This window comes from Tiliqua scincoides, chromosome 2, assembly GCF_035046505.1.
Source record: "Tiliqua scincoides isolate rTilSci1 chromosome 2, rTilSci1.hap2, whole genome shotgun sequence".
Classification (NCBI taxonomy): Eukaryota; Metazoa; Chordata; class Lepidosauria; order Squamata; family Scincidae; genus Tiliqua; species Tiliqua scincoides.
The window spans coordinates 252103269-252130036 of NC_089822.1; the positions used below are offsets into that span (position 1 = coordinate 252103269).

General features: G+C 45.1%; 1 protein-coding gene across 1 annotated transcript; it reads right to left on the reverse strand.

The window, feature by feature from the left end:
- Positions 1 to 10102: 10102 nt before the first annotated feature.
- LOC136639493 (C-type lectin domain family 2 member B-like) lies at positions 10103 to 26134 on the reverse strand. Its single transcript, XM_066613723.1, has 6 exons — positions 25989 to 26134; positions 21309 to 21472; positions 20859 to 20945; positions 18579 to 18766; positions 17559 to 17656; positions 10103 to 11518 (listed from the first exon to the last, which is right to left on the reverse strand). Exons 2-6 carry the CDS (start codon positions 21358 to 21360, stop codon positions 11368 to 11370), a joined length of 576 nt encoding a protein of 191 aa, XP_066469820.1. The 5' UTR covers positions 21361 to 21472; positions 25989 to 26134; the 3' UTR covers positions 10103 to 11367.
- Between the last annotated feature and the right edge of the window lie 634 nt (positions 26135 to 26768).

Below are 26768 nucleotides of genomic sequence, written 5' to 3' on the forward strand. Positions count from 1 at the left end.
AATCAAAACTTTAGATATAGGCTGATGGGTTCTGAGCTGTCTGTGACAGATCAGGAGAGAGATCTTGGGGTGGTGGTGGACAGGTCGATGAAAGTGTTGACCCAATGTGCGGCGGCAGTGAAGAAGGCCAATTCTATGCTTGGGATCATTAGGAAGGGTATTGAGAACAAAACGGCTAGTATTATAATGCAGTTGTACAAATCTATGGTAAGGCCACACCAGGAGTATTGTGTCCAGTTCTGGTCGCCGCATCTCAAAAAAGACATAGTGGAAATGGAAAAGGTGCAAAAGAGAGCGACTAAGATGATTACGGGGCTGGGGCACCTTCCTTATGAGGAAAGGCTACGGCGTTTGGGCCTCTTCAGCCTAGAAAAGAGACGCCTGAGGGGGGACATAATTGAGACATACAAAATTTTGCAGGGGATGGACAGAGTGGATAGGGAGATGCTCTTTACACTCTCACATAATACCAGAACCAGGGGACATCCACTAAAATTGAGTGTTGGGCGGGTTAGGACAGACAAAAGAAAATATTTCTTTACTCTGCGTGTGGTCGGTCTGTGGAACTCCTTGCCACAGGATGTGGTGATGGCGTCTAGCCTAGATGCCTTTAAAAGGGGATTGGACAAGTTTCTGGAGGAAAAATCCATTATGGGGTACAAGCCATGATGTGTATGCGCAACCTCCTGATTTTAGAAATGGGTTATGTCAGAATGCCAGATGCAAGGGAGGGCACCAGGATGAGGTCTCTTGTTATCTGGTGTGCTCCCTGGGGCATTTGGTGGGCCGCTGTGAAATACAGGAAGCTGGACTAGATGGGCCTATGGCCTGATCCAGTGGGGCTGTTCTTATGTTCTTATGTTAAAATCCCAAACAAGGTTGGTGCAAGGACACAGTCCTGCTTCACTCCGCTTCAGATGTCAAAGGGGTCTGATGTGGAGCCATCAAAGACAACAGTGCCCTTCATGTCCTTGTGGAAAGATCTGATGATGCTGAGGAGCCTGGGTGGACATTCGATCTTGGGGAGAATCTTAAAGAGGCCGTCCCTGCTGACCAGGTCGAAAGCCTTTGTGAGATCTATGAAGGCTATAAAGTGCGTTGTTCCCTGCATTTCTCCAGCAGTTGTCTAAGGGAGAATACTATATCAATGGTGGACCTGTTGGCTCGGAATCCACACTGCAATTCTGGATAGACTCTCTGCAAGTACCTGGAGCCTCTTTAGTGCAACTCGGGCAAACAGCTTTCCTACAACGCTAAGGAGAGAGATGCCGTGGTAGTTGTTGCAGTCACCCCTGTCTCCTTTGTTCTTGTACAGCGTGATGATGTTTGCATCCCTCATGTCTTGAGGTACTCCACGTTCTCTCCAGCAAAGACATAGGATTTCATGCAGCTCAGTGACGATGATCTCTTTCAGCACTTTAGGACTTCAGAGGGATGCTGTCTTTTCCAGGTGCCTTGCCAAAGGCAAGGGAGTCCAGGGCCACGTGAAGTTCTTCTAGGGTTGGTTCACTCTCAAGCTCCTCCAGCACAGGCAGACACTCAATGCTGTTCAGTGCTTCTTTGGTGGCTACATTTTTTCTGGAATATAGCTCAGAATAGTGCTGCACCCAGCGTTCCATCTGCTGCACCCAATCCTGGATGACCTCGCCTGCTGCAGACTTCAGAGGGGCAATTTTCTTCTTTGTTGGACCTAGGGCCTGCTTGATACCGTCATACATCCCCTTGATGTTGCCCGTGTCAGCTGCTATTTTATCTGGGAACAGAGCTGGAGCCAGTAGTCGTTAGCACATCTCCTGGCAGTCTGCTGGACTTTGCTGCGAGCAGCTCGGAGGACCTGCAGGTTGCTCTCAGTGGTACAGGCCTTGAATGCTGCTTGAGCTCTTTTTCTCAATGACTGGTGTCAACTCCTCAGAGTGGGCTTCAAACCAGTCTGCCGCCTTGTTGGTCTTCTTGCCAAATATGGACAAGGCGGTGTTGTAAATGGCATTCTTGAAATGTTCCCATCTGTTGGATGCGTTTGCGTCGGTTGGGCCTGGAAGAGATTCCTCAAGTGCTCGTGCAAATTCCTCCACTTTCCTCTGATCCCGGATCTTGCTGGTATCAATGCGAGGTCTTCCCTCCTTTTTCGTGTGATACAGTCACTTTGTTTGCAGTTTCACTCTGCTGCACACCAGGGAGTGGTCGGTGTCACAGGCAGCACCCTGATAACTGTGTGTGATCTTGATGCTGGGAAGGCTGGAGCGTCTGGTGAAAATCAGGTCGAGCTGGTGCCAGTGCTTTGATCTTGGGTGTCTCCAAGAGACTCTATGTTGGGGCTTCGTGTTGAAGAAGGTGTTGCTGACACAGAGACCGTGATGACAGCAAAATTCTAGCAGGCGTTGGCCATTTTCGTTCATCCTCCCAGTGCCGAACTGACCTAAGCAAGTGGGCCACGAACTGTTATCAGCACCAACTCTAGCATTGAAATAGCCGAGGACGAACAATGCCTCTTTTACAGGGATCTTCTTGATAGTGGTGGCCAGGTCATCATAGAATTTGTCTTTGGCTTCTGCTGGAGACGACAGAGTCGGTGCATAAGCACTGATGAGAGTGACAGGTCCTGCTGATGACTGGAGCTGTGGGGACAAAATTCTTTCACTTCCCACAGTAGGTGGGATGATGGATTTCAGCAGGGTATTTCTGACCGAAAAGCCAACACCATGTTCCCTGGTTTTGTTTGGTGGTTTTCCCTGCCAGAAAAATGAGAAATTTCTCTCCTTGACAGATCCGGAATCTGGCAGCCTTGTCTCTTGAAGGGCAACTATGTCCATCTGCAGTCTGCTCAGCTCCATGTCGATGACAGCTGTTTTGCGTGCGTTGTCTATTTCTTGCAGGTCGTCAGAGAAGCCAGGTGTCATTGTCCTTACGTTCCAGGTGCCCAGCTTTAGGGCAGGAAGAACACCATGTTTGAAGAACATGGCTGAAGAACACCATTGTAAAGGACTTTAAAAGTAAAAATTAGCAACTTGAATTGGCTGATGCACTCTGCATTAATTGCTGTTTCCTACAAAGCCACCACTACATAGAGCATGTTAACGTAGTCGACACAGATGCATGAACCCTTCTAATTAAGTTAATTGGCTCAATTGCAGGTACAACCAGCACATCAGTCTAAGTTGAAAAAAGGCCCCATAGTTGCTATAGGACAACCCAGGAGCAGTAGTGAATCCAGGAGGACCCCCAAGCTGTGCACCTGCTCTTGCAGAGGGCGTGCAACCCTATTTAGGACAGATTGCCCATCCAGCAGTTTAGTTGTGCTTTTCTGAATCAAGAGGACCGCTGTTTTGTCTGGTTTTAATTTCAAGTTCTTAACCCACATCCAGACAACATTCTGGATTTCAACACCTTCCCTGGCATTAGATGGTAAGGAGGACCAGAGCTGGGTGTCATCCGCATATTGGCCAGGGGGGCCTTTGCCTAGCTTCAGTTGGTGTGCCGGCTGCAGCTGTACTTGTGTCAGACGGATTTGGCAACAGTGGTCCATGCCTTGGCGACATCCTGTTTAGACTACTGTAATGTGCTCTACGTGGGGCTGCCCCTGAAGATGCTCCAGAAATTGCAGCTAGTACAGAATACAGTGGCCCATGTGGTTGCAGGGGCTCGACGGCTTGACTCAGTTGAGCCACTGCTCCAGCAGCTACACTGGCTACCCATTCGTTTCCAGGACCAATTAAAGGTGCTGGTATTTACTTTTAAAACCCTATATGGCCTGGGACCATAGTGTCTGAGAGACCACCTGCTTCCATATTATCCTGCCTATTCTCTTAGGTCATCTGAAAGGGTCCTGTTGAGAGTCTTGCTGCCGGGAGGAGTAAGGGGTGCAGTTGCAAGAAACAGGGCCTTTTCATGTGTGGCACCACTTTTATGGAACTCATTATCAGAATATCTAAAATCTGCCCCTTCAATAGAGAGGTAATACCATTGTAATCGGAGACATTTTTTTTAGATGTGATATTAGAAATTAAGAATTAGATAAGAAAGATTTTATTTTAGAGACTAGTTTAGTGGTAAGAAAAGTGTATAAGTAAAAATCTGAAGTTTTTTTAATGATGGGATAGATAAGATTAGAGGAAAAATATGGATCATTTAGTTAAATTATTAACCAGTAGGTTAATGAATATGATAATTTTTGTATTGATGAATAATTCCGTTTGGATTGTTTGTTGTAATCGATGGCCACCACCCTTGTGTGTAACCTATGTAGTCCTAGCCCTAAGTCTATCCAATTTTCCTTACCTGTATCTGTAATAAATAAATAAAGCATTGAATTAAAAAAAAAAATAGAGAATTTCCAGCAAGGCCTAAAAACATTTTTACTTATATTAACTTTCAGGCTGACTAAGGGTGGAATATTCCTAGTTGTCTTTTGTGTAACCTGTTCTTTATTGTGTATTCACATGTTTTTAGTTGGTTGTGCATTGTTTTTTATCTGTCACCATCTATGAGTTTTTAAAATTTTTATACTACTGCTGTTCTGGTCTCAAATGATCTAGATTGTCTGTTGGCAACCTTCAGTCTCGAAAGACTATGGTATCGCACTCTGAAAGGTGGTTCTGGCACAGCGTCTAGTGTGGCTGAAAAGGCCAATTCGGGAGTGACAATCCCTTCCACACTGGGAGCAAGTGCAGTCTGTCCCTGGTCTGTCTCCCTGGCTATGGGCCTTCCTTCTTTGCCTCTTTGCCTCAAACTGTTGGCCAAGTGTCTCTTCAAACTGGGAAAGGCCATGCTGCACAGCCTGCCTCCAAGCGGGTCGCTCAGAGGCCAGGGTTTCCCACCTGTTGAGGTCCACTCCTAAGGCCTTCAGATCCATCTTGCAGATGTCCTTGTATCGCAGCTGTGGTCTACCTGTAGGGTGCTTTCCTTGCACGAGTTCTCCATAGAGGAGATCCTTTGGGATCCGGCCATCATCCATTCTCACAACATGACCAAGCCAATGCAACAATCTCTGCACATGAACTGGAGGTTGTCCATGACTTTGTGTACCTTGGCTCAACGATCTCCGACACTCTTTCTCTCGATACCGAGCTAAACAAATGCATCGATAAAGCAGCTACCATGTTTTCCAGACTCACAAAGAGAGTCTGGTCCAACAAGAAGCTGACGGAACATACCAAGATCCAGGTCTACAGAGCTTGCGTCCTGAGTACACTTCTGTACTGCAGCGAGTCATGGACTCTTCACTCACAACAGGAGAGGAAACTGAACGCTTTCCACATGCGCTGCCTCCGATGCATTCTCTAGATTGTAACTTTTTTTTAATGCTATGTTTTATGGACAGGCGTGGTCCCCCCCCCCCACTAATCTGACAAGTTAGGGACTGGAGGGCCCCCCCATCATTCAACATTGGGAACCCATATCTTTTTAGTTTACAAATGTTGCTTCTAATGCTTTTTAAAGTAGCAAATTGCAAATGCCTTTTTTATCTTGCAAATTCCTGCTGTCACACAAAGATTTCTGCAAATGGACTCTCATTAACACCTTTGGGAATGGGAATAGATCTGGAGCTAAAGATGATGCACACTCTCTTTCTCACACACAAACACACATACCAGAGCGGTTTGAATCACTATGTCTTATGCAAATCAACATGGGGAAGGGCAATTTGAGCCTTTAGACCAGCAGAGAGAGGTTGAAAGAGTGAAGCATGAGTTGAATGAATGACTTCTGGGTATAATTGAAATGTGTTGAAAGAGCAGAAAAACAGGGGATACCTGTATTATGTTTTTGTAAGCCACCCTAAGATTTTGGAAAGGCAGGGTATAAATGTTTTAAATAAATAAAATAAATATTGCTGACACCCAGCTCCAAACCTTCAGATAGCCTTTCCCAGAGGGTTAGACTCTCCATTCTACCTGGAGGTACATACTGAAAAATTGTCAAACATCTATGCTGCTCAGGGTCAACCAGCTGAGGTGGAGGTGAGGCAGATGAGTGAAGAGCATCAGCCACCTCTGACAACTGCCTCACAGCTCCCAGGGGCAGCAGTAGCAACCATATAGACAGCAGCTACTCCTGCCACTGCTAATCTTGTCTCCTTCTGTCCTCCTCACTGTGCTCAGAGGCAGGAGCAGGAAGCAGGAAGTGAGGAGTAGAATGGCACTTCTGGGCTATAGCAGAGATTGTGCTACTTGATTCCTTCTCTTTGCTTCTGCCTTTGCAATGGGAGAACGGAATGGGAACAAGAAGGAAAAGGAGTAGTGGGATCAGGTGAAGGCAGTCACAGGGCCAGGGGAGATGAGGTACGTTGTGGGAGGGCTAGGTCAGGCACACTTTGTGTGTCTCGGAGAGTGGAGGGCACCTCATGGTGCTCTCTCGGGCAAGGCATGGGCTTGCCCAACTGGAGCATCAGCCTAAGCTAGGAAAAGGCCAGTCCTGGGCTTGGGCCGGATCTGGTCCTGCTATTCCTCTGTAACCTACTGTATGTGTTGACTCACACATACATTAACAGCTGTACAGTACAGTACTGTATTGCAAAACATTAAGGAACTTTGTGATAGTTGTCAGCTGCAGTAGTGATAGAGATAGATACTTTATTTACGATAATCAGACTAACTAATCACAGACAACAAAATAAAATACACAAAATTAAGACCAACACCCCTTTACTGTGTTGGCAACCTTCAGTCTCGAAAGACTATGGTATCGCGCTCTGAATGTTGGTTCTGGCACAGCGTCTAGTGTGGCTGAAAAGGCCAATCCGGGAGTGACAATCCCTTCCACACCGGGAGCAAGTGCAGTCTGTCCCTGGTCTGTGTCCCTGGCTATGGGCCTTCCTTCTTTGCCTCTTAGCCTCAGACTGTTGGCCAAGTGTCTCTTCAAACTGGGAAAGGCCATGCTGCACAGCCTGCCTCCAAGCGGGCCACTCAGAGGCCAGGGTTTCCCACTTGTTGAGGTCCACTCCTAAGGCCTTCAGATCCCTCTTGCAGATGTCCTTGTATCGCAGCTGTGGTCTACCTGTAGGGCGCTTTCCTTGCACAAGTTCTCCATTACACATATATAAAATCATAAAATCAGAGATTTACACTCTCGATTTTCTTTCTTACCAACTGTGCAGCATAACAGAAACGGGCAACCCTGAATGATATATCAGAGAATACATCAGATAGCAGAAAAGCATGCTGCTCCTCCACCTGCATCCCCTTTTCAGTACCAAAAATCGGGGAAATAAATTTAGATCTCAAGTCATCATAATATGGACATTGCAAAATAATGTGGGCAGTTGTCTCCACCACATTATGAGGGCAGGGGCACAGTCTCTCTGAATAGGGACGCCTTACATAACGTCCCAAAAGGACTGCTGATAAAAGTACATTACACTTGGCTTTAGTAAAAGCAATCCTAAATTTAGGAATAACGATATTATAAAAGTATCTGGCAGGAGAAAGTACAAGAGCTTGATCCCCAAGAAAAACATACGCAGAAAGTCTGGCTCTCGAAAATCTCATTTCAAGGTCCACCAACCTCTGACGCAAAATTTCTTTTGCGTCTCCCGGGCTCATCATCATTAAAGACTCTGGGGAGAGATCGCAGCATTTAAAATGGTCCAAACACCTTTTTTCCCTTGCAGCTGCAGTAGTGCCAATGGCACCCCTAGCCCCTATTGTCTGACCTAGTGTGCTATTGTGGAATATTGGTGAGCATCCCCTTTGTTGGATGGAAATGGTTCATCCTGATTCACTTCACCCCACAGCTGTGCCAGTTGAAGGGAAAAGACCCAACACAGGCTTAGCGTCAAATTAGATCTGCATGCAAAATGTGGACTTTTGACCCTTGATTTCCTCTCTCTCTCTCTCTCTCTTTTTTTTTTACTAGTGCAAGGTTGTGGTGAGGCACAATGCAAATACCATGGCAGGAGGCAGAGACAGCAATAGCACTTAGCTGCCATTGCCCTTCCCTAGTCTGACTGTGCACCCCAAAGCACCACTTACAGTGGAAAAAGAGCTTCTATTGACTTCCGACAGCAACTTTATAGAGAGTACAAATAAAATAGTGTACAGCTCCACACCCCATGACATACAGAGAATACTGCAGTTGAAGAAGAGACCCTTGCACCAGAGAGGGGCAGGAAAGCTTTTTCTTCCCTTGCTCTTCGAGCTCTGCTGGGTTGACTTCGCATGGGAGGTGGCAAGGGAGTGAACCACCACTGCCCCTGGTCAATGTGATGCTAGAACTAGCCTGCAAAGCACAAAATGCACCCGGGATCAGACAACGTGGCAATGGTCCTGAAGGAGGAAAAGCAGCTGGGGCACAGGTCCTTCCTCTAACCTGCACTGGCTGTTGCAGGCAGTGGTGTAGCTATAGGGGGTGCAAAGCACTAAGTTTTGCATGGAGCCTCTGGGCAGCATGCAAGCAGCCCCTCCCCCTCCCCTTCAGAGCCTCTCCAGGCGGGGGAGGGGGGCAAAATGGAAGCGAATGCAGGAAGGCAGAGAGGCGAATGCCCCCGTTTTGCTCCCACCACCCGGAATGGCTCCAAAGGGGCGGGGGGGGGGGAAGTTGCACATTGCAGTGAGGCTCCCTGCAAAACTTAGTGCTTTGCACCCCCTTTAGCTATGCAACTGATTGCAGGCTACCTACCCTTGACAGAAGCTATTGCTGAGCAGAAAGCGAAAAACTGCTCAGACTGGCTTCTGTGACTCAGTGGATCACCCAGCACTGCTAGAATATCTATTTTATCTTGGTAATATTAATTACCAAAGTCAGGAGACTCATAACTGTGTAAGCACAATACAGGAAAACATTTCCTGAAACAGGAAATAATTGTGTTTTTACAGCTAGGAGCCTTCGGTAATAAAGAGATCTTTTGCTTCAGCTGTTCATGAGTAAACAATTTATGGAGGAAAAGCAGATCAGATGGAAATACATCAGATTCTCATGATTCCACTGGGCATATTTCATAGTTATTAAATCCTTCAGAACTTTTGTGGTCTTTTCCTTCAGAGAAAGGACACGATTCAGAGCTGGTTTTCTTGCCCCATGTTACTGAAAGTCTTATCCATGATGGGAAGAAGAAAATAAACCTTAAGGACAAGAAGCATCATCAAGACGCTGTATTAAGGACAACGAAAATATGAAAAAATGGACACTAAATAGGATATATGGGTTGATAACATTTGTTATTTGTTTCTTGGATTCCTATCCTGCTCTTTATTCAGTGTCAAAGTGGAGAAGCATTTATGTCTGTGGGTCCCCTTGCACAATTCTGGACACAGAGCTAGCATTGCAGGAACTAGTTGTTTACCAAGCAGACCTGTCGCTTGCTTAGTTCGAAACAAAGACAGACATAGACAGCATGCACACAAGTCATCGGTAGCCATAGCTGAAAAACTGCAAAAGCCACAACTTAAATTGGGGCCAACCAAAGTCTCGTGCAAGCTTTTGCTTTCTCTACAACTCTGCATTAGAATAGACATGAAGAGAAGGAAAAGAAGAAAATCTAGTCTGGATGTCTCAGGTCCCAAAGCCTATAGTTACCAGTCTTAAGATGGAGTACAGGAGGAGTACAGACTCAAATTGATTAGCTTCACTGGATGCTAGATGCTGGTCTTCCCTGGGGGTTTCTGGAGCCAATAAAGGCTGTTCTCTGATTTGTAAAAATGCAAACATGACAGTGTTTGATCCCTAGCCCTCAGCTGCACAGGCAATTGGAAAGGCAACAAAACAGCAAAAAACCCAGCAGTGGCTTGATCGAGAACATGCACAACACATTCAGAAATCAGACTAAAAAGGAAATGGTGTCATACTGAGGAGCAGGGTATGGAAACAGTTCACCAACTTATTTAGAAAACTCTTGTGAAACGGTTAGCGGTGGTGGTTATTGCTGTGCTTGCATTTTTCCACTGCGTGGACATTTGATTGATTCAAAACCGTTGCCCGCTTCCCATCCCAGTGCATTAAACTATGAGTAAACATGGCAGTTAATTGCGTCACAGGTAATTCTGGTGTAAACTGCAGACACAGAAAGATCATGTGGCCCTCCTGCCAAAAAGTTTGGACACCCCTGATTTAAAGGATTGCTATATAATGGACATCAGAAATTCATTTTATTTTATTTACCAAACCCTTCCCCCACCCCCAATAATGTAAGGGTGGCTTACAATATTCATTACATTATAATAAAAAGTAAAAAACAGGCATACAATATCATTAAAATATAGAAAATAGATAAAATGCACCACCAGCAACAATAATAATAGCATTAAAAAAAAAACCCCAGCAGCATAACCACTCCAAATAAATGAAGCAACAAAAAAGACCAGCCCATGTCCATTTTCTATAGAGATAACAGTAAATAAGGGTTCTTTATAGAGATTCCATCTGCCACAAGTCCCCTTCCAGACTCACCTACTCTACAGGGCTCTCGCTCCACTTTACACCAGGGCCCTATTGGAAGAACATGTCTCCTTTGCTGGAGTACTCTTGTGGGGAGCAGAATAGGAGAGCTGAAGGAGCCCTGTAGGATAGGTAAGTGTGGGTGTGGAGCCTCAGAAGGAGCAGGGGGGTTACTAATGGGAGAAGGGGTACCTGGATTTCAAGGATGCCCTTTCCTTCCATTAGTCCAATAAGTTGAGTCCAATTGGTTCAATAAATAACTGCACTGGCAAAAATGAGGCAGTTTAAAAACACAAACATACAATAATTAGCAAACAAAAACTACCACAGAAATGAGGAAAAAAAAATATCAAATTTAGAAGCACCTTTGGACCATAGATAAACAAGGCACAGCAGAGGAAGCATTGCACTTCCTCATTGGGGGGGGGGGGGGGGAGTCACAGAAAAAAGTAAAGAACAAAAAAATCAAAAGGCTTCATATAAAGGTTTGTCAGCACACCAAGAATCGACTCCTGTATGATTGGTCTAAAAAATAATACAAATTTTGATTTGTCATAGTCCAAAAATAACACCTCCCTGCAGCACCATATAAAGGAAGAGGCAGAGAAAGGATGGGGTCCAGGATACTGGCCATTCAGGAAAGGTATGTACAGGATGTTGCACCCTCTTCCATATTCTCTAGAGATTTTTCAGCACATCATATAAATAAATTGCAGATTCAAGTGGCTGACTATCCAATTAGAAGCAAAATGGGGCCACCAAAAGCAAGGCAGTGGTTTCTGCATGCTCAGGGGACCCTTTGGTGATGCAAAAATGCCTGCATTAAAAAGGAAACATTAAAAAGGGGGGGATGCCCCAAACAGCCTCAAGACGATTGAGCATGCCCAATGGCCCCTAAGAGCCTCAGAGTGGTAGAAGGTGCCAGTTTGGGGGGGGGGGGGAAGAACAGAAAACCTAGAAGGAACTGGCCTATTTAAGCCCTTATCCTGGAGGAAGGCACTAAGGCCTGGAAGATGAAACATTTTGTTGCAGGAGCCTCTTGACAGATTTGATGCAAATCCAGAGGTGTTCTATGTTGCACCTGGAACAGCTGGCTTTGGCTTCATCATTTAAATATGCACAATTGTCTCCTTCTCCCATGACCTCAATCCTGCAAGATAAACTGGAGTCAGACAAGGGTTGGGTATTTCCCTAACTCAGTGGTTCTCACACATTTAGCACTGGGACCCACTTTTTAGAATGAGAATCTGAAAGGACCCACCAGAAGTGATGTCATGACCAGAGGTGACATCGTCAAGCAAGAAAATTTTTAACAATCCTATCCACACATACCCAGGAGTAAGTCCCATTTACTATCATTGTTCAAAGAATATACATAGTAGCTTCTTAAAAGTACAGGTCCATAACACTTCCCCAAATGCAGTCACATACCATGGTAGCATCAAGCCTAATATATTAAAAATAAAATATTGTAATGAATAGGGATCTGAAATTGGCTCGTGACCCACCTAGTGGGTTCCGACCCACAGTTTAAGAAACACTGCCTAATTAATCAACATCCTGGGAAAATACAGCTCAATAATTGCAAAGCGGAAACACAAATGTAAACGTTTCACCAAAGTCAGTTGGCCACATATCTTTGGTGGAGATGAATCCTTGAGCAGGATCCCAGACCAGGAGCCCAAGGAAGGGGCCCAGAAATTTGTTGGAATCTTACATTTCCCAATCTCAGCCAGGCTCACTGTCCACACGGGATGCTGGGGGCATTACCATGGGCACAAGGAATGGGCACACCAGGCCCAGGAATGCGTACATTCCTTAATGCTGCCACATCTGGGAGGAAACTGACCTGCGCAGTAGCTCTTTGGCTTGTGGATCTGCTTGCCATGAAGGAGTGCAGAGAAGCTCAGCGGCACAGCTGTGGGACTGCAGCTGCTGCAGAAGTCAGTCTTAGTGTACAGAGGACACTTTCAATTCTACTGTGAGCCTAAATACTACATTGATACTAATTTTCTGCAATGACTTTCTATATTTGAAAGACTTTAGAGAGACTTAGGAGTGTATTTGGTTTTCCATATTACTGTATATAGCTGCCAACGCCAGGCAGGCAGGTAGACCTGAGCTTTGCATTAGGAAGACCGGTAGACCTGGGCTCCAAAGATTATTCCAGCTATTGCCACTTTCCCCCTGCCTGTTTTTCCCCCATTCTGCCCACTCCATTGCCAACCCCCTCTGTTCCACCTCCTTCCTACTTGGGAAGGGGCCCAAAAGAAGCCCCTTTGTGACCCCTGATAAAATTCCTCTCAGAGGCCCTGTCCCATCATTCATTGATCCAAGAGACATTACATGGATCTCCAGATTCAACAAAGTGTGCCCTTGAGATGGCATCAGAAAGTGAAGGCAGTAACAAGAAAAATGATCAGCCATCATGAGAGGTGTTTTCAAAACGCTTTATTTTTCACAGATTTCATGATTTGAAAAAAATGAAAAGGGTAGAAAGCAGCATTATCTGTTTTTATTCCAAGTTCTTATTCTTATTAATATTAAATATTAATTATTTGGGCTGCAATCCTATATATATTTTCCTGGGAGTAAGCCCCACTGAACACAATGGAACTTACCTCTGAGTAGATGTGCTAAAGAGGGAAAAGGACAGAAGCCATCAGAGCAATTTTACCATGAACTCACTTGTCTTAGGTACATTCAGAGCTAGACTCAGCCAGCTTTAATTTTTTTGAACTGGTTCTTCAGAGGCAGTTTCTTTATATAGACACAACCTACAGTACATCAGTCTGATCCCTTAGCTTGGACAGGGTGGTGGTGATCTCTTTCAAGCTCCAGTGGCTTTAGGGACCTAATTACAAGACTGTACTACCACATGACCATAAGAACATAAGAACAGCCCCACTGGATCAGGCCATAGGCCCATCTAGTCCAGCTTCCCGTATCCCACAGCAGCCCACCAAATGCCCCAGGGAGCACACCAGATAACAAGAGACCTCATCCTGGTGCCCTCCTATGGCATTCTGATATAACCCATTTCTAAAATCAGGAGGTTGTGCATACACATTATGGCTTGTACCCCATAATGGATTTTTCCTCCAGAAACTTGTCCAATCCCCTTTAACATCATTTAACATGGATGCCTCTAACATCCAGGCCAGATGGTGTCAGCACATCCTGCGGCAAGGAGTTCCACAGACCAACCACATGCTGAGTAAAGAAATATTTTCTTTTGTCTGCCCTAACCCTCCCAACAATTTTAGTGGATGTCCCCTGGTTCTGGTGTTATGTGAGAGTGTAAAGAGCATCTCTCTATCCACTTTATCTTTCCCATGCATAATTTTGTATGTCTCAATCATGTCCCCCCTCAGGCGCCTCTTTTCTAGGCTGAAGAGGCCCAAACGCCGTAGCCTTTCCTCATAAGGAAGGTGCCCCAGCCCCGTAATCATCTTAGTCGCTCTTTTTTGCACCTTTTCCATTTCCACTATGTCTTTTTTGAGATGCGGCGACCAGAACTGGACACAATACTCCAGGTGTGACCTTACAACTTTGTACAACGGCATACAAAACGATTTGTACAACGGCATTATAATATTAGCCATTTTTTTCTCAATACCTTTTCTAATGATCCCAAGCATAGAATTGGCCTTCTTTATTGCCGCTGCACATTGGGTCGACACTTTCATCGACCTGTCCACCACCACCCCAAGATCTCTCTCCTGATCTGTCACAGACAGCTCAGAACCCATTAGCCTATATCTAAAGTTTTGATTTTTTGCCCCAATGTGCATGACTTTACACTTACTGACATTGAAACGCATCTGCCATTTTGCTGCCCATTCTGCCAGTTTGGAGAGATCCTTCTGGAGCTCCTCACAATCACTTCTGGTCTTCACCACTCAGAAAAGTGGTGTCGTCTGCAAACTTAGCACCTCACTGCTCAACCCTGTCTCCAGGTCATTTATGAAGAGGTTGAAAAGCACCGGTCCCAGGACAGATCCTTGGGGCACACCGCTTTTCACCTCTCTCCATTGTGAAAATTGCCCATTGACACCCACTCTCTGTTTCCTGGTCTTCAACCAGGTCTCAATCCAGGAGAGGACCTGCCCTCCAATTCCCTGAATGTGGAGTTTTTTCAGTAGCCTTTGGTGAGGGACCATGTCGAACGCCATCTGAAAGTTCAGATATATAATGTTCATGGGTTCTCCCGCATCCACGTGCCTGTTGACCTTTTCAAAGAATTCTATAAGGTTTGTGAGGCAAGACTTACCCTTACAGAAGCCATGCTGATTCTCCCTCAGCAAGGCTTGTTCTCTTGCTGAGAGATCTTGGGGTGGTGGTGGACAGGTCGATGAAAGTGTCGACCCAATGTGCGGCGGCAGTGAAGAAGGCCAATTCAATGCTTGGGATCATTAGGAAAGGCATTGAGAACAAAACGGCTAATATTATAATGCCGTTGTATAAATCTATGGTAAGGCCACACCTGGAGTATTGTGTCCAGTTCTGGTCGCATCTCAAAAAAGACATAGTGGAAATAGAAAAGGTGTAAAAGAGAACGACTAAGATGATTACGGGGCTGGGGCACCTTCCTTATGAGGAAAGGCTATGGCGTTTGGGCCTCTTCAGCCTAGAAAAGAGACGCCTGAGGGGGGCATGATTGAGACATACAAAATTATGCAGGGGATGGACAGAGTGGATAGGGAGATGCTCTTTACACTCTCATATAACACCAGAACCAGGGGACATCCACTAAAATTGAGTGTTGGGAGAGTTAGAACAGACAAAAGAAAATACTTGTATTACTTTACTCAGCGTGTGGTTGGTCTGTGGAACTCTTTGCACAGGATGTGGTGATGGCGACTGGCCTGGACGCCTTTAAAAGGGGATTGGACAAGTTTCTGGAGGAAAAATCCATTACAGGGTACAAGCCATGATGTGTATGTGCAATCTCCTGATTTTAGAAATGGGCTATGTCAGAATGCCAATGCAAGGGAGGGCACCAGGATGCAGGTCTCTTGTTATCTGGTATGCTCCTTGGGGCATTTGGTGGGCCGCTGTGAGATACAGGAAGCTGGACTAGATGGGCCTATGGCCTGATCCAGTGGGGCTGTTCTTATGTTCTCATGTTCTTATGTTCTTATGTTGTTTGTCGATGTGTTTTGAGTCTCTATCTTTGATGAGGCATTCCACCATCTTACCCGGTATAGATGTTAGTCTGACCGGCCTATAGTTTCCCGGGTCCCCCCTCTTTCCCTTTTTAAAGATTGGTATGAAATTTGCTATCCTCCAATCCTCTGGAAGCTTGGCCATTTTGAGGGACAAGTTGCATATTTTAGTCAAGAGATCTGCAACGTCATTCTTCAATTCCTTAATAACTCTTGGGTGGATGCCATCTGCGCCTAGTGACTTATTTATTTTATCAATGAGGTCTGAAACATCTTCTCTTTCAACCTCTATCTGACTTAATTCCTTGGTCAGGAGGGGCCGTTCAGGCAGCAGTATCTGCCCGAGGTCTTCTGCCGTGAAGAAAGATGCAAAGAACTCATTCAATTTCTCTGCCATCTCTAAGTCTCCTTTTATCTCCCCTTTCCCTCCCTCACCATCCAGAGGGCCAACTGCTTCTCTGGTGGGTTTCCTGCTTCTAACATATTTGAAGAAGCTTTTATTATTTCCCTTAATTTTGCTGGCCATGCATTCCTCATAGTCTCGCTTGGCCTCCCGTATCACCTTCTTACATTTCTTTTGCCACAATTTATGTTCCTTTTTATTCTCCTCATTAGGGAAAGACTTCCATTTACAGAAGGAAGCTTCCTTGCCCTTTACGGCCTCTCTAACTGGGCTGGTTAGCCATGTGGGCACCCTCCTGGACTTATTGGAGCCCTTCTTCCTTTGCGGTATACACTTCTGCTGGGCCTCTATTACTGCTGATTTGAGCAACCTCCATGCTCTCTGTAGTGACTGGACTCTTTTTACTTTCCCTTTCAACCTCCTTCTAACCAGCCTCCTCATTTGAGGGAAGTTCGTTCATCGGAAGTCAGGGGTTTTTGTGAGAGATTTGCCCAGTATTCTTCCCCCAATGTGCATGTCGAAATGGATCACAGCATGATCACTGTTCCCCAACGGCTCAGTAACATTTACATGAACCTGTCTGGACACTCTGACATCAGATATTATACTCCCCCCTTCAAGCCCACACTCTCCAAGATTAGGAGATAAGTAACTGAGGAGAGAGCCTTTTTGGTCGTTGTCTCCTAACAGTGGAATTTGTCCTAAAAGATGTTTGCCAGGTACTAACTATCATGTCCATTCCACACTAGACAAAGATGTTTTTATTTACATGGGGGTCTTCGCATGAGCTGCATGGTTTTCTCTCCACTTTGGAAATGTAATGATGCGGCTATGCTGGGTTTTGTTTTGCTACTCTGTACCTTCTTGTATTCATGCTGTATTTTTTAAAAATTTTGTGCTGATAGAAGTGCTTGAAGGGCAGCATATAAATGCCTTAGGGCACAATCCAGAATTGCCCTTGGACTGGCTTGGAGGTGACACAAAAGTGCCGTAAGGTACTTTCGCACCATCTCAAGAGTTGGGAGGCCAACTCTGGTGCTGTTGCACTGGAGGAAAAGTTGGCTTGCGTTTGCCAAGGTTTGGGGGGGGGGTGGAATAGAGGCATTCTGGGGCAGGGGAAGGCAGGCCCATGGATGATGCGGAGCTGAGCAGGAGTGGAGCCAGGATCCGACACTTAGGTCAAATCCTTGCCCCACTCCTGGGTGACCTGGCACAGCACTGTGCTGCTCAGATCTACGGCACCTCTTTAGGTCTAGATCCGAGTAACCCCATTGGGGCTGCTGCCACGTTACCCGGGGTAAGGGGAATCAATTCCCCTTGACTTGGGCTGAGCTGCTGCCAGAACCAACTCCATGCTGGAAAGAGGTCAGGCCAGTTGGCCTGCCCATTCCAGCGTGGGTTAGGATTGGGGTGTTAAAAAATAATTGACTATAGTTGGTTCGATGAATTTGTCATGAATCAGCTTGAATGTAGCACCATCAATGGAGGCAAAATGTATTTACAAACCAAAAATCGCTTGGTAGTTATTTCTTCAAACAATTTTGTGAAAAACAATGACTGGAAGACATTTCATTTCAAGGTCTCCTCACTGAAGACTGAAGGTAAAGAAGAAGACTCACGTTGCATTTTCTCCATCTGTCCATTTCCAGGGATGACCTGGGTTTCTGCTGAGGCCAATCCAAAAGCTGTCCTTGCCTCTGTAACGCATCACAAAATCCTAGAAAGATCAGATGGATGCTAAAGCTGTGAATTTTTTTCCCCCGCAGGTCAACAATGGAGCAACTAAACATCAGCATGTACTTCAGGTTAAAAAAAAAAACTGACAATCAAACAACTGGTTAAATAAAACTCTCACCTTCTTAGGTTCTCTATGTGACCACCACCACTAAAGCATATGTATTTCTTGGAATGCAGGATACGCACTTCAGAATAAAAGTGAATGAGAGGTCCCACAACAAAACTTAGCATTATGAAATCTTACTGGGAATAAGTCCAATTATGAGCTTATTGTAAAATAGGGCTTACTGTAAAATAGACATGCCCTGATCACTGAGATTGCATGGGCTGGCTGGGAGTCATCAGCATGAAATAGCCACTTACCTTTAGAATTCTCTCTCATTCACTGTTTTTCCAATCTATCCCCTCCCAAAACACTGACACTTCAGCTCACATTCTTGCTTAACGCTGAAACTGCCTTGCTCTGCTCTGTCCACGTCACCACCAAACACTAGGAAGGATGTGTGATGTCTCTCTTAAGAATCTTGATTCTCTTCTTCGAACTCTGAGACTCCCCAGGGAGTGAAGCATTTGAAGCATTTCCTTCCCCTGGTGTGTTTTTTAAAAAGGAGATTTAAGTCTCTGCAAACTTCTGGAGTTCACCGAGTACCCAGATAACACCATCTTCATGTGGGCTGTTTTGGCTACAATCCTATCAGCATAGAGGTGGAAACCTTAGAAATAGGATAGACAAATTTCCTTTGCCAATAGTGATGTGCTACAGATTTGCAGCTAAAATCCCCAGATGTTGTCTGTTTAAGTTCAGAAAACCCATTCATTTTCTTCATGCCACTTAATAGATGATGACCAATGAATCAAATATATTCTGTGCAAAAGGAATAGTGTGTAGCAAAGTATCTCACCTTTTCCTCATTTTCAATCTTAGCCAGAGAGGCATTATGGGAAACACAGAAGTTCTGGCTGGAGCTCCAATTCCTTTCATCTTTGGAAAAGAAGTAGCACTTTCCTTTGTACCCAATCCAATCATATGGGCATGATGGATCGCAGTGTGCAGTGTAATCACAGTGACAGCCTGGCTGCCTAAGTATTACTTTTAGAAATGGGGAAAAATGAAAAAACATACTGAGAATCAGCCAGTATCTTACCGTACCCCACCCTGGGCAGCATGAACAGTAACTGTCTAAATTAAAGTGGAGCCCCCACCCTCTTTCTGTTCTAGTACACTTGCAGAGATGTCAGAGTAGATGAAACCACAGCTTCAGCTGGCATAATAATTCTTGTCTAACAGAAAGCAAACATTATGGAAAACTGAAATATGAATGCATGAAAGTTGACTTCTGGAGGAGAAGTTTGGAGAAAAATTTCTGGAGGAAAAGTTCATCATGTGTTACAAGTCATGGTAGCTATGTGCAAGCTCCTAGTTTTAGAGGTAGGCTACTTCAGGTTGCCAGATGCAGGGGAGGGCACTAGGACGCCGTTTGTGTTTGTCTTGTATGCTCCCTGAAACATTTGGTGGGTGACTGTGAGATACAGGAAGCTGGACTATATGGGCCTTTGGCCTTATCCTGCAGAGCACTTCTTATGTTCTTGTATTCTAATAATTTATGCTGAGTCAGTATCACCTATGCTGACTGGCAATGGATCACTAGGGGTTCAGGCAGGGCTCATTCTCTGACCCAAAAAGAGATGTCAGGGATAGAACCCGGGCCCTTCTGCACGCCGAGCAGGTACTTTGCCACTGAAGTGAAGGCATTATAATGCTGTCAGTACATGATATTATTTTTCATTCCCTATCCATAAGTACCCAACAGATCCAAAAGAATCAAAGGAACAGATTCTTTTAGATCTAGTGGGTGTTAGAAGGGAGGGGGAAGCAGAGCAATCTGTGAAAGCACCAAAACGGCTAATATTATAATGCTGTTGTACAAATCTATGGTAAGGCCACACCTGGAGTATTGTGTCCAGTTCTGGTCACGCATCTCAAAAAAGACATAGTGGAAATGGAAAAGGTGCAAAAGAGAGCAACTAAGATGATTACAGGGCTGGGGCACCTTCCTTACGAGGAAAGGCTACGGCGTTTGGGCCTCTTCAGCCTAGAAAAGAGACGCCTGAGGGGGGACATGATTGAGACATACAAAATTATGCAGGGGTTGGACAGAGTGGATAGGGAGATGCTCTTTACACTCTCACATAACACCAGAACCAGGGGACATCCACTCAAATTGAGTTTTGGGAGAGTTAGAACAGACAAGAGAAAATATTTCCTTACTCAGCGTGTGGTTGGTCTGTGGAACTCCTTGCCACAGGATGTGGTGACGACATCTGGCCTGGACGCCTTTAAAAGGGGATTGGACAAGTTTCTGGAGGAAAAATCCATTACAGGGTACAAGCCATGATGTGTATGTGCGACCTCCTGATTTTAGAAATGGGCTATGTCAGAAGGCCAGATGCAAGGGAGGGCACCAGGATGAGGTCTCCTCCCTGGGGCATTTGGTGGGCCGCTGTGAGATACAGGAAGCTGGACTAGATGGGCCTATCTGTTCTTATGTTCTTATGGTAAGACATCCCGCCACCTGGGCTAGTTGCTATCAACAAAATACATGAAGAAGCAGAAGCTTGGTTAAGGTTACATAAGAAATACTTTACTTACAGAGCACATCCTCCTTCTTTGATGGTCTGAAAGGAAGAGAGTATGTAAGAAGGAGGGGAGGAAGGGAATAGTGTTAAGGACCACACCTCCTCCAAGAAGGAGGAGGCAGGTGAAGAGGTCTCAGGTAACTAGATGGTACACTGCCCTCCAGAGACCTGCAGGCAGTGTTGCAAGCAAATGTCTTATCAGACAAGCATTACTTTTATCAAGTAGTTGCTGCCACAGGATGCAATCAATGCTGCTGTGTGCTTCCTGCCTCCTACACTGCAAGAAGCTGCACATACAGATGGACATCAACAGTTTATACTAGGATCCTTGATGCTAGATGATGGGAGATACCTTGGCCAAAGCACTTGTAACCGATCCACATTACAGAGATAAGCAGATTCTTTCAAGCACTGCAGTGACTGAAAGCCAGAGGGACACAATGAAATGAATCGTTTCAAGCTACCGGTTGAACATCTGCAGCTGCATGATCTTCAAGGGTGAAGAAAACGTTTAAGGGTATAGCACTGAAATCTGGGCTACTTACTAAATAAACTGATAAGGACGATATTCACAACAAAAGATGCAGCTGTGAGAACACTACATGAGGAACATTTCCAATTTCTGATGTGCTCTAAACCAAAAGGAGAAAAAGAAAACTAAGTCATCAGCACAATGAAAGGGATGAGGAAGCTCTGGAGGGGGGAACTGAAAAGGAAATTTTGCACACATCTGACATTGGACAAGATGTCAAATTTCAAAACATCTCATCATTTGTTTTTGAAATGGAACCTGAGGGACATTATAACATACATGGCAGGGACATGCGATCAGGGGAGGCAGAGCTCAAATGAAAATAGCCTCACATGCCTTCACTGAAAATGTTGTAAAGTCAGTGCACCTGAGCACAGCACTTGGCTGGTATCACCTGGAGCAGAATCTTCTGCTCTTGCAGGTAGCCAGTCTCCCTGCACCCTGATACTGAAATGGTAGTTACCATTTCTTGGCGTCTGCTCAAGATGCCAGTTTCTTCTACGTCTGAATACCATCTTTCCTCCGCAGAGATGCTGGATGATCAGTTTTTGAGCTTCTCAGACTGAAAGGAAAGCTGCTTTCCAGGTGCAATTCCAGTTGAATGCAGAGCTTTGGATCTTGGATAATCTGAAATTTAAAAAATGAAGCAATCAGGAGTCAGGGCAGCAAAGAGGGATAGGACAAGAAACCCAAAGAAATCAAGCGCAATTGAACTGTTGGAAAATTGCTGAGGAAATCAGGAAAAGCCTTTTCAGATTAGAGACAACATTTAAAATATCATTATTTTTAATTTCCACTACATTAATTACCACTACATTGTACGTTACTACAACACCCATTTCACACTTCAAAAGAAAATCTAAAATGCTAACAAATATATTTGCATAAATTCATCAAACCACAAAAAGAGAGCTCCTGACATATATCTTACAACAAAACACACACACAAAACCGCAGAATGAGACATTGGTAGATTCAAATCAAAAGAAGAGATCTTACAGTGCAAGCCTGGGCATGCCTACTCAAACGTAAGTCCCACCAAGTTCAGCAGGACTTTCTCCCAGGTAAGCCTGTACAGGATTGCAGCCTGAACTCATTTCTCCTCAGAAAAAAAAAAAAAAAAAAGACAAACATGTAACATGCTTAGGGCTGCGGTGTTTGCAAAGTTTCTTTATGATGTGCACCTCCACAATGGCCTCAGAACAAAACTTGTGCAAGAACCAATATTGAGTAAAGCGTCAAATTCCTTTCCTTTGAGCAACTGGATAATTGAATAATAAATATATAACTGCACTTTTTAAATTATGTGTCCCATCAATCCAAACTTGAATAATTAGAGGGCTGGGGGAGGGAGGGGCAACCCAATCCTGAGCTGCCCGGGCGGGGCTGCCGCCGAATCCAGCGCCTCCCGGGCTACCACGGGAGGCACCTCAGGAGTAGGGGATGTTCGTCCCCTTCCCCTGGGTAAGGGAGGCAGCCTCGCAATGGGGCTACTCTCTTTAGCGGCACCCAAAGGGCGCAGCTAAAGTAAAGGCACTCGTGTAAGGCACGAAGCCTCCACGAGCGCCTAGGATCCTACGGAGTGGGGTTCCTCCGCCCGCCCCCAGGCATGCCTCTGGCACAAGGAATCCTGATCCCTGCACTGGAGTGCAAGCAGTGAGCCTTCTGTGAATCGGCATCAGATTCCAGTGGTAGACCTGACAATATACCCCCCAAACATCCTTGTGCTTGATCTTAAAAAAAATGAAAATGATTTGATGATTTCATCAAGTCACTTGGTTGGATTAGTGGGAACCACCTCGCTACTTCATGCCACTATTTTACCCTGACATGTTTGGCTGCCAAATCAATGACCTGTATGTCAGTCTCAGTAGGAGATTCGGCTAGTCCACACACAGAAAAGGCCCAGTAGACATCCAACCACATGACTGTTTGAGAATGGTATTTGAAGAAAGGCGACTTCAGGAGCATGTTCCTGCAGCTTTTAGCATGTTGAGCCCGCACAGAAGTCTCTGGAGTGTCCAAAAATAAGAGGAAAGACCCAAAAAAAGAAGGGTGTGGGAAAACGGCATTCATCACAGATCTAAAACCGTGACAGGATAGATGGGGGTCTTTAGCACTTAGCACTGCCACAGTTAGTATCTTGAGCATATTCCCCACCCTATCCCTGCAGTGTGCTATTTGTACTTTATAACTAGTTTCAGTTGACCTTTTATTGAAATATAAATATTGAAATGTACAGTACAGTTGGCAACCTTCAGTCTCGGAAGACTCTGGTATCGCGCTCTGGATGGTGGTTCTGGCACAGCATCTAGTGTGGCTGAAAAGGCCAATTTGGGAGTGACAATCCCTTCCACACCGGGAGCAAGTGCAGTCTGTCCCTGGTCTGTCTCCCTGGCTATTGGCCTTCCTTCTTTGCCTCTTTGCCTTGGTCTGTTGGCCAAGTGTTTCTTCAAACTGGGAAAGGCCATGCTGCACAGCCTGCCTCCAAATGTAAATATTTATATTTTTGCAAATATAAATAGCATACTGGGAATAAGTGTGATACTAACTGCAATGGGGGGGATAAGTGCTGGGGGCCCCCTCCTCCCATTCTGCTTTTGAGCCATTTTGCACTCAGCCCCCATTTGTTAAAATGTGCACATTTGCATCACATTTAGTTTGACCTTAACAACTCATTCTTATTCAGAGTTAGGTGTGACTGTCTAGCTCTGCACAGGATCTGACTGGATGATGAGGTATGAAGAAGTGGCGTATGAATGCAATGGTCAACCCATGTCTTTGCTTACAGCTTCTTTTGCAGCATTTCACTCTTGCCCCACACATACCTGTCACTCTATTGGATTTGGGCCACAGTGTTAGCTGCAGCCAAAAACCACCCAACACCCTCCTCGCCCTTGCCCACTTCCTTCTCCAGTTAATGTACAGTGGAAGTCATCTCAGATGATAACTACAGACTTTGTCTCTGCTAACTTGCATGTGTAGCTGCCCAGTGGAACTACATGACTCATGTGTTCCACTCTTAACTAAAGCAAGCTTACGTATTTCAAAGTGTGTTTTACCACACTACTTTCTGCTTCAGATTTAATTAACTATTAAGGAGCACAGGTCTTTAGGTTGTGATGTGACTTTTTTTGTCAGACAAATTAGCAAAATTAAAAGTTTGAAGAGGCCTGAGCCAAAAGTATTTTGCAGAACTTTTTCAGCTTTAAACAGAGAGGTTGGGGAAAGGAAAAGTTCCACAAAACTGCCCCCCCCCCCACATCTTTGCTTTTCTGATCACCTCTTCATGTGGTCCTGCTCGCAGGGGTGCCCACACTCTGTCAGAGCTGCTGGGTACAATTTTTCTGCAATGCTTCCTATCCAGAAGATGCCATGGTGAAGTTCAAAGGCATAACCACCTAGCCAGATCTCATTGGCTGTGTGGCATCATGAAGCAAAAATAGAACAAAGGCAGGGAGCAACGCTGTTTCTTTTTTGAGGCTAGAGAATTTTTTTAAAAGTGTCTTGGCCGGAGGCTTGAGCAGTGATGCAAAGTCTGAGAAACATTATCTTGGTTATTTTGTAAAAATGAAGATCTGGGTTTTTTTTTAAGAGTACAAAATTGGGACTTTTCTTGGTGTATCATTTCTATTTTTATTTCATTCAGATGCTAGTCCATTCAAGCATGCCCCAGGATCTTTTCAGTTCTTGTTGTGGTTCTAGTATATTCTGGTAAGTGTCAGATTGAGTCTGATAGGTGTTTATTAGTCAGGGCAGTGTGCTGTGCAAGCTGGTGTGAACTCAATGAATGAATCACCATCATGTTGGTCACCTGTGTTAATTCTTACTCCATATTGCCTCTGAAAACCTGCATTTTTTATTGTCTTAAAGCAGATAAGAACGTTCACATACATATTGTCTGAAATGAACTGCAGGTTTGACAGGATTTGATCATGAATAACAAATTATGCATATTGATGCAATTGTAGTCATAGAATATTTTTACATTTTCCAAACAGGTAATACAATATAGTTGTATTTCTTTAATTTGAATTATTCTCTAGTCTGTTGGATCCTTTATACTTTGAATTCTTCCCAGTGTATTTCAAAGGTCATTCAGAATGTCAAGCCTTTTTATTGGTAGTGACTGGGGGGGGGGGTGGAATAGAAAGATAGGAAAAATATACTACAGTGATTCCTAATAATATCCTTTTTTTATCCCAAGGCTGGCTGTCCAGCTATCTCAGTGGTTCTTAAACTATGGGTTGGGATTCACTGGTGGGTCACAGTCTGATTTTGGTAGGTTGCCAAAGGGTGATGAAAAGACCAGATAACTAATTGCCTCAAGCCCTGAGACTATGCAAAAATCAGATCCTATAGCTGCTAATTACTCTGCAAAGAGTTCCGCTGCTGCAGTTTGCAAGATCCCTGCTAACAGCCCGGCAAGGAGCTGAGCTCCTGCAGTTTGCAAGCATGTGTCAAAATAGAGAGAAAAATATCTGAGAGTCTTTTTTCTGGTTATTATTACTTAGAAATAAATCTAAGTTTATTAATAAAAATAAATCTAGATCTCCTTTTTTTAAAAGTCTGGAAAACCTAGGTGGGTCCCAAGAGAACGTCGCTGTAAAACGTGGGTCCCACTTGTAAAACGTTTGGGAACCACTAATCGATTTATCAGTCCTGGCTGGACATCAGTGAAAACATGACATTCTGGATGAAATCTACCTACCTACCTACCTATCTATGCTTTGAAGAGACATTTCAGTCCCCACCTTAAGTAATGGCACAGAGCATCACAGCTACTCACTGCGGAAACACACAGCCCACAGTTCAGCCAGCGTCCCCTGCCGCGCTAGGCAAGAGAGACATGCCCAGGCATAGCCCGATCCCTGCTTTCTGCGAGCCCCTCGCTCGGTTTACTCGCAAGTCAGCCCCGGGGAGCTCCAAGGTGTGCAAAGAGGATCGGGGCGGAGCTGTCCAGGGACTTGCTCTCTCCGCAGCAGGGATGCAGGAGATGTCCAGAGAGGAGGGGCTGGGGATGGGAAGCCACCACCCAGGTTTGTCCACCTGATTGGAGGGGAACATCTTCTATTTTCTTCTGCAGGGATCAACAGGTGTGTGCCCGGGTGCGTGGGAATCTGCCGGCACCCGGGTGACCTACCAGACAGCCAGAGGGTGCAGGTCTTCTTTGGGGCAGCTTCGGCTCTCTGGGTCAGAGCTAAGGCGCTCTTTCTCCCAGCAGAACCCGGCCCGAGCGATGGCTGGTGGTGTCCCGATGCAGGTCCTGGAAACGTCAGAAAGCAGCTCTTTCCTCCTTAGGGACTAGCGGCATAACAGCTGAACCACATCTCTCGCCACTCCGTGCCAGGCTGGGCGGAGCCAAGCGCAGCAAGAGGAGGGACCGACTACAAATGTCATAGCCCGGAAAACTTTTCCTTCTCTTGCAGCAAGAGATGAAATACAACCGATTTTAAGGTTCAAGATAAGCGGCAACAAGTCTTGCTAGTCATTTTTAGAGATCTTCATCATTTCATCTCAATTTTTTCTTCTCTGAAGTGTAATAACCAATTTCAGGGTTAAAAATAAGTGGCAAGTCCTGCCACTTGTTTTTAACCTTGAGAAAGGTTGTACTTCCTTTAACATAGTGGTTCCCAAACAGTAGGTCAGGACCCGCTGGTGGGTTGGGACCTGATTTTTGGTGGGTTGCCAAAGGTGATGGAAAGATTAACAACAGTCTCAGAGGCTTCCTCAAGGTATGGGTACATTTGTTCCTTTACCTCGGGAATGCATTGAGGATGCACAGGTGCTGGAAAGTTGGATAGGATTCGGCCCTAATTGCCTCCAACCCTGAGACTCAAAATCAGATACTGTAGCTGCTAAGTACCCTGCAAAGAGCTCAGCTCCTGCAGTTTGCAAGATAGCTGCTAACGGCCCTGCAAGG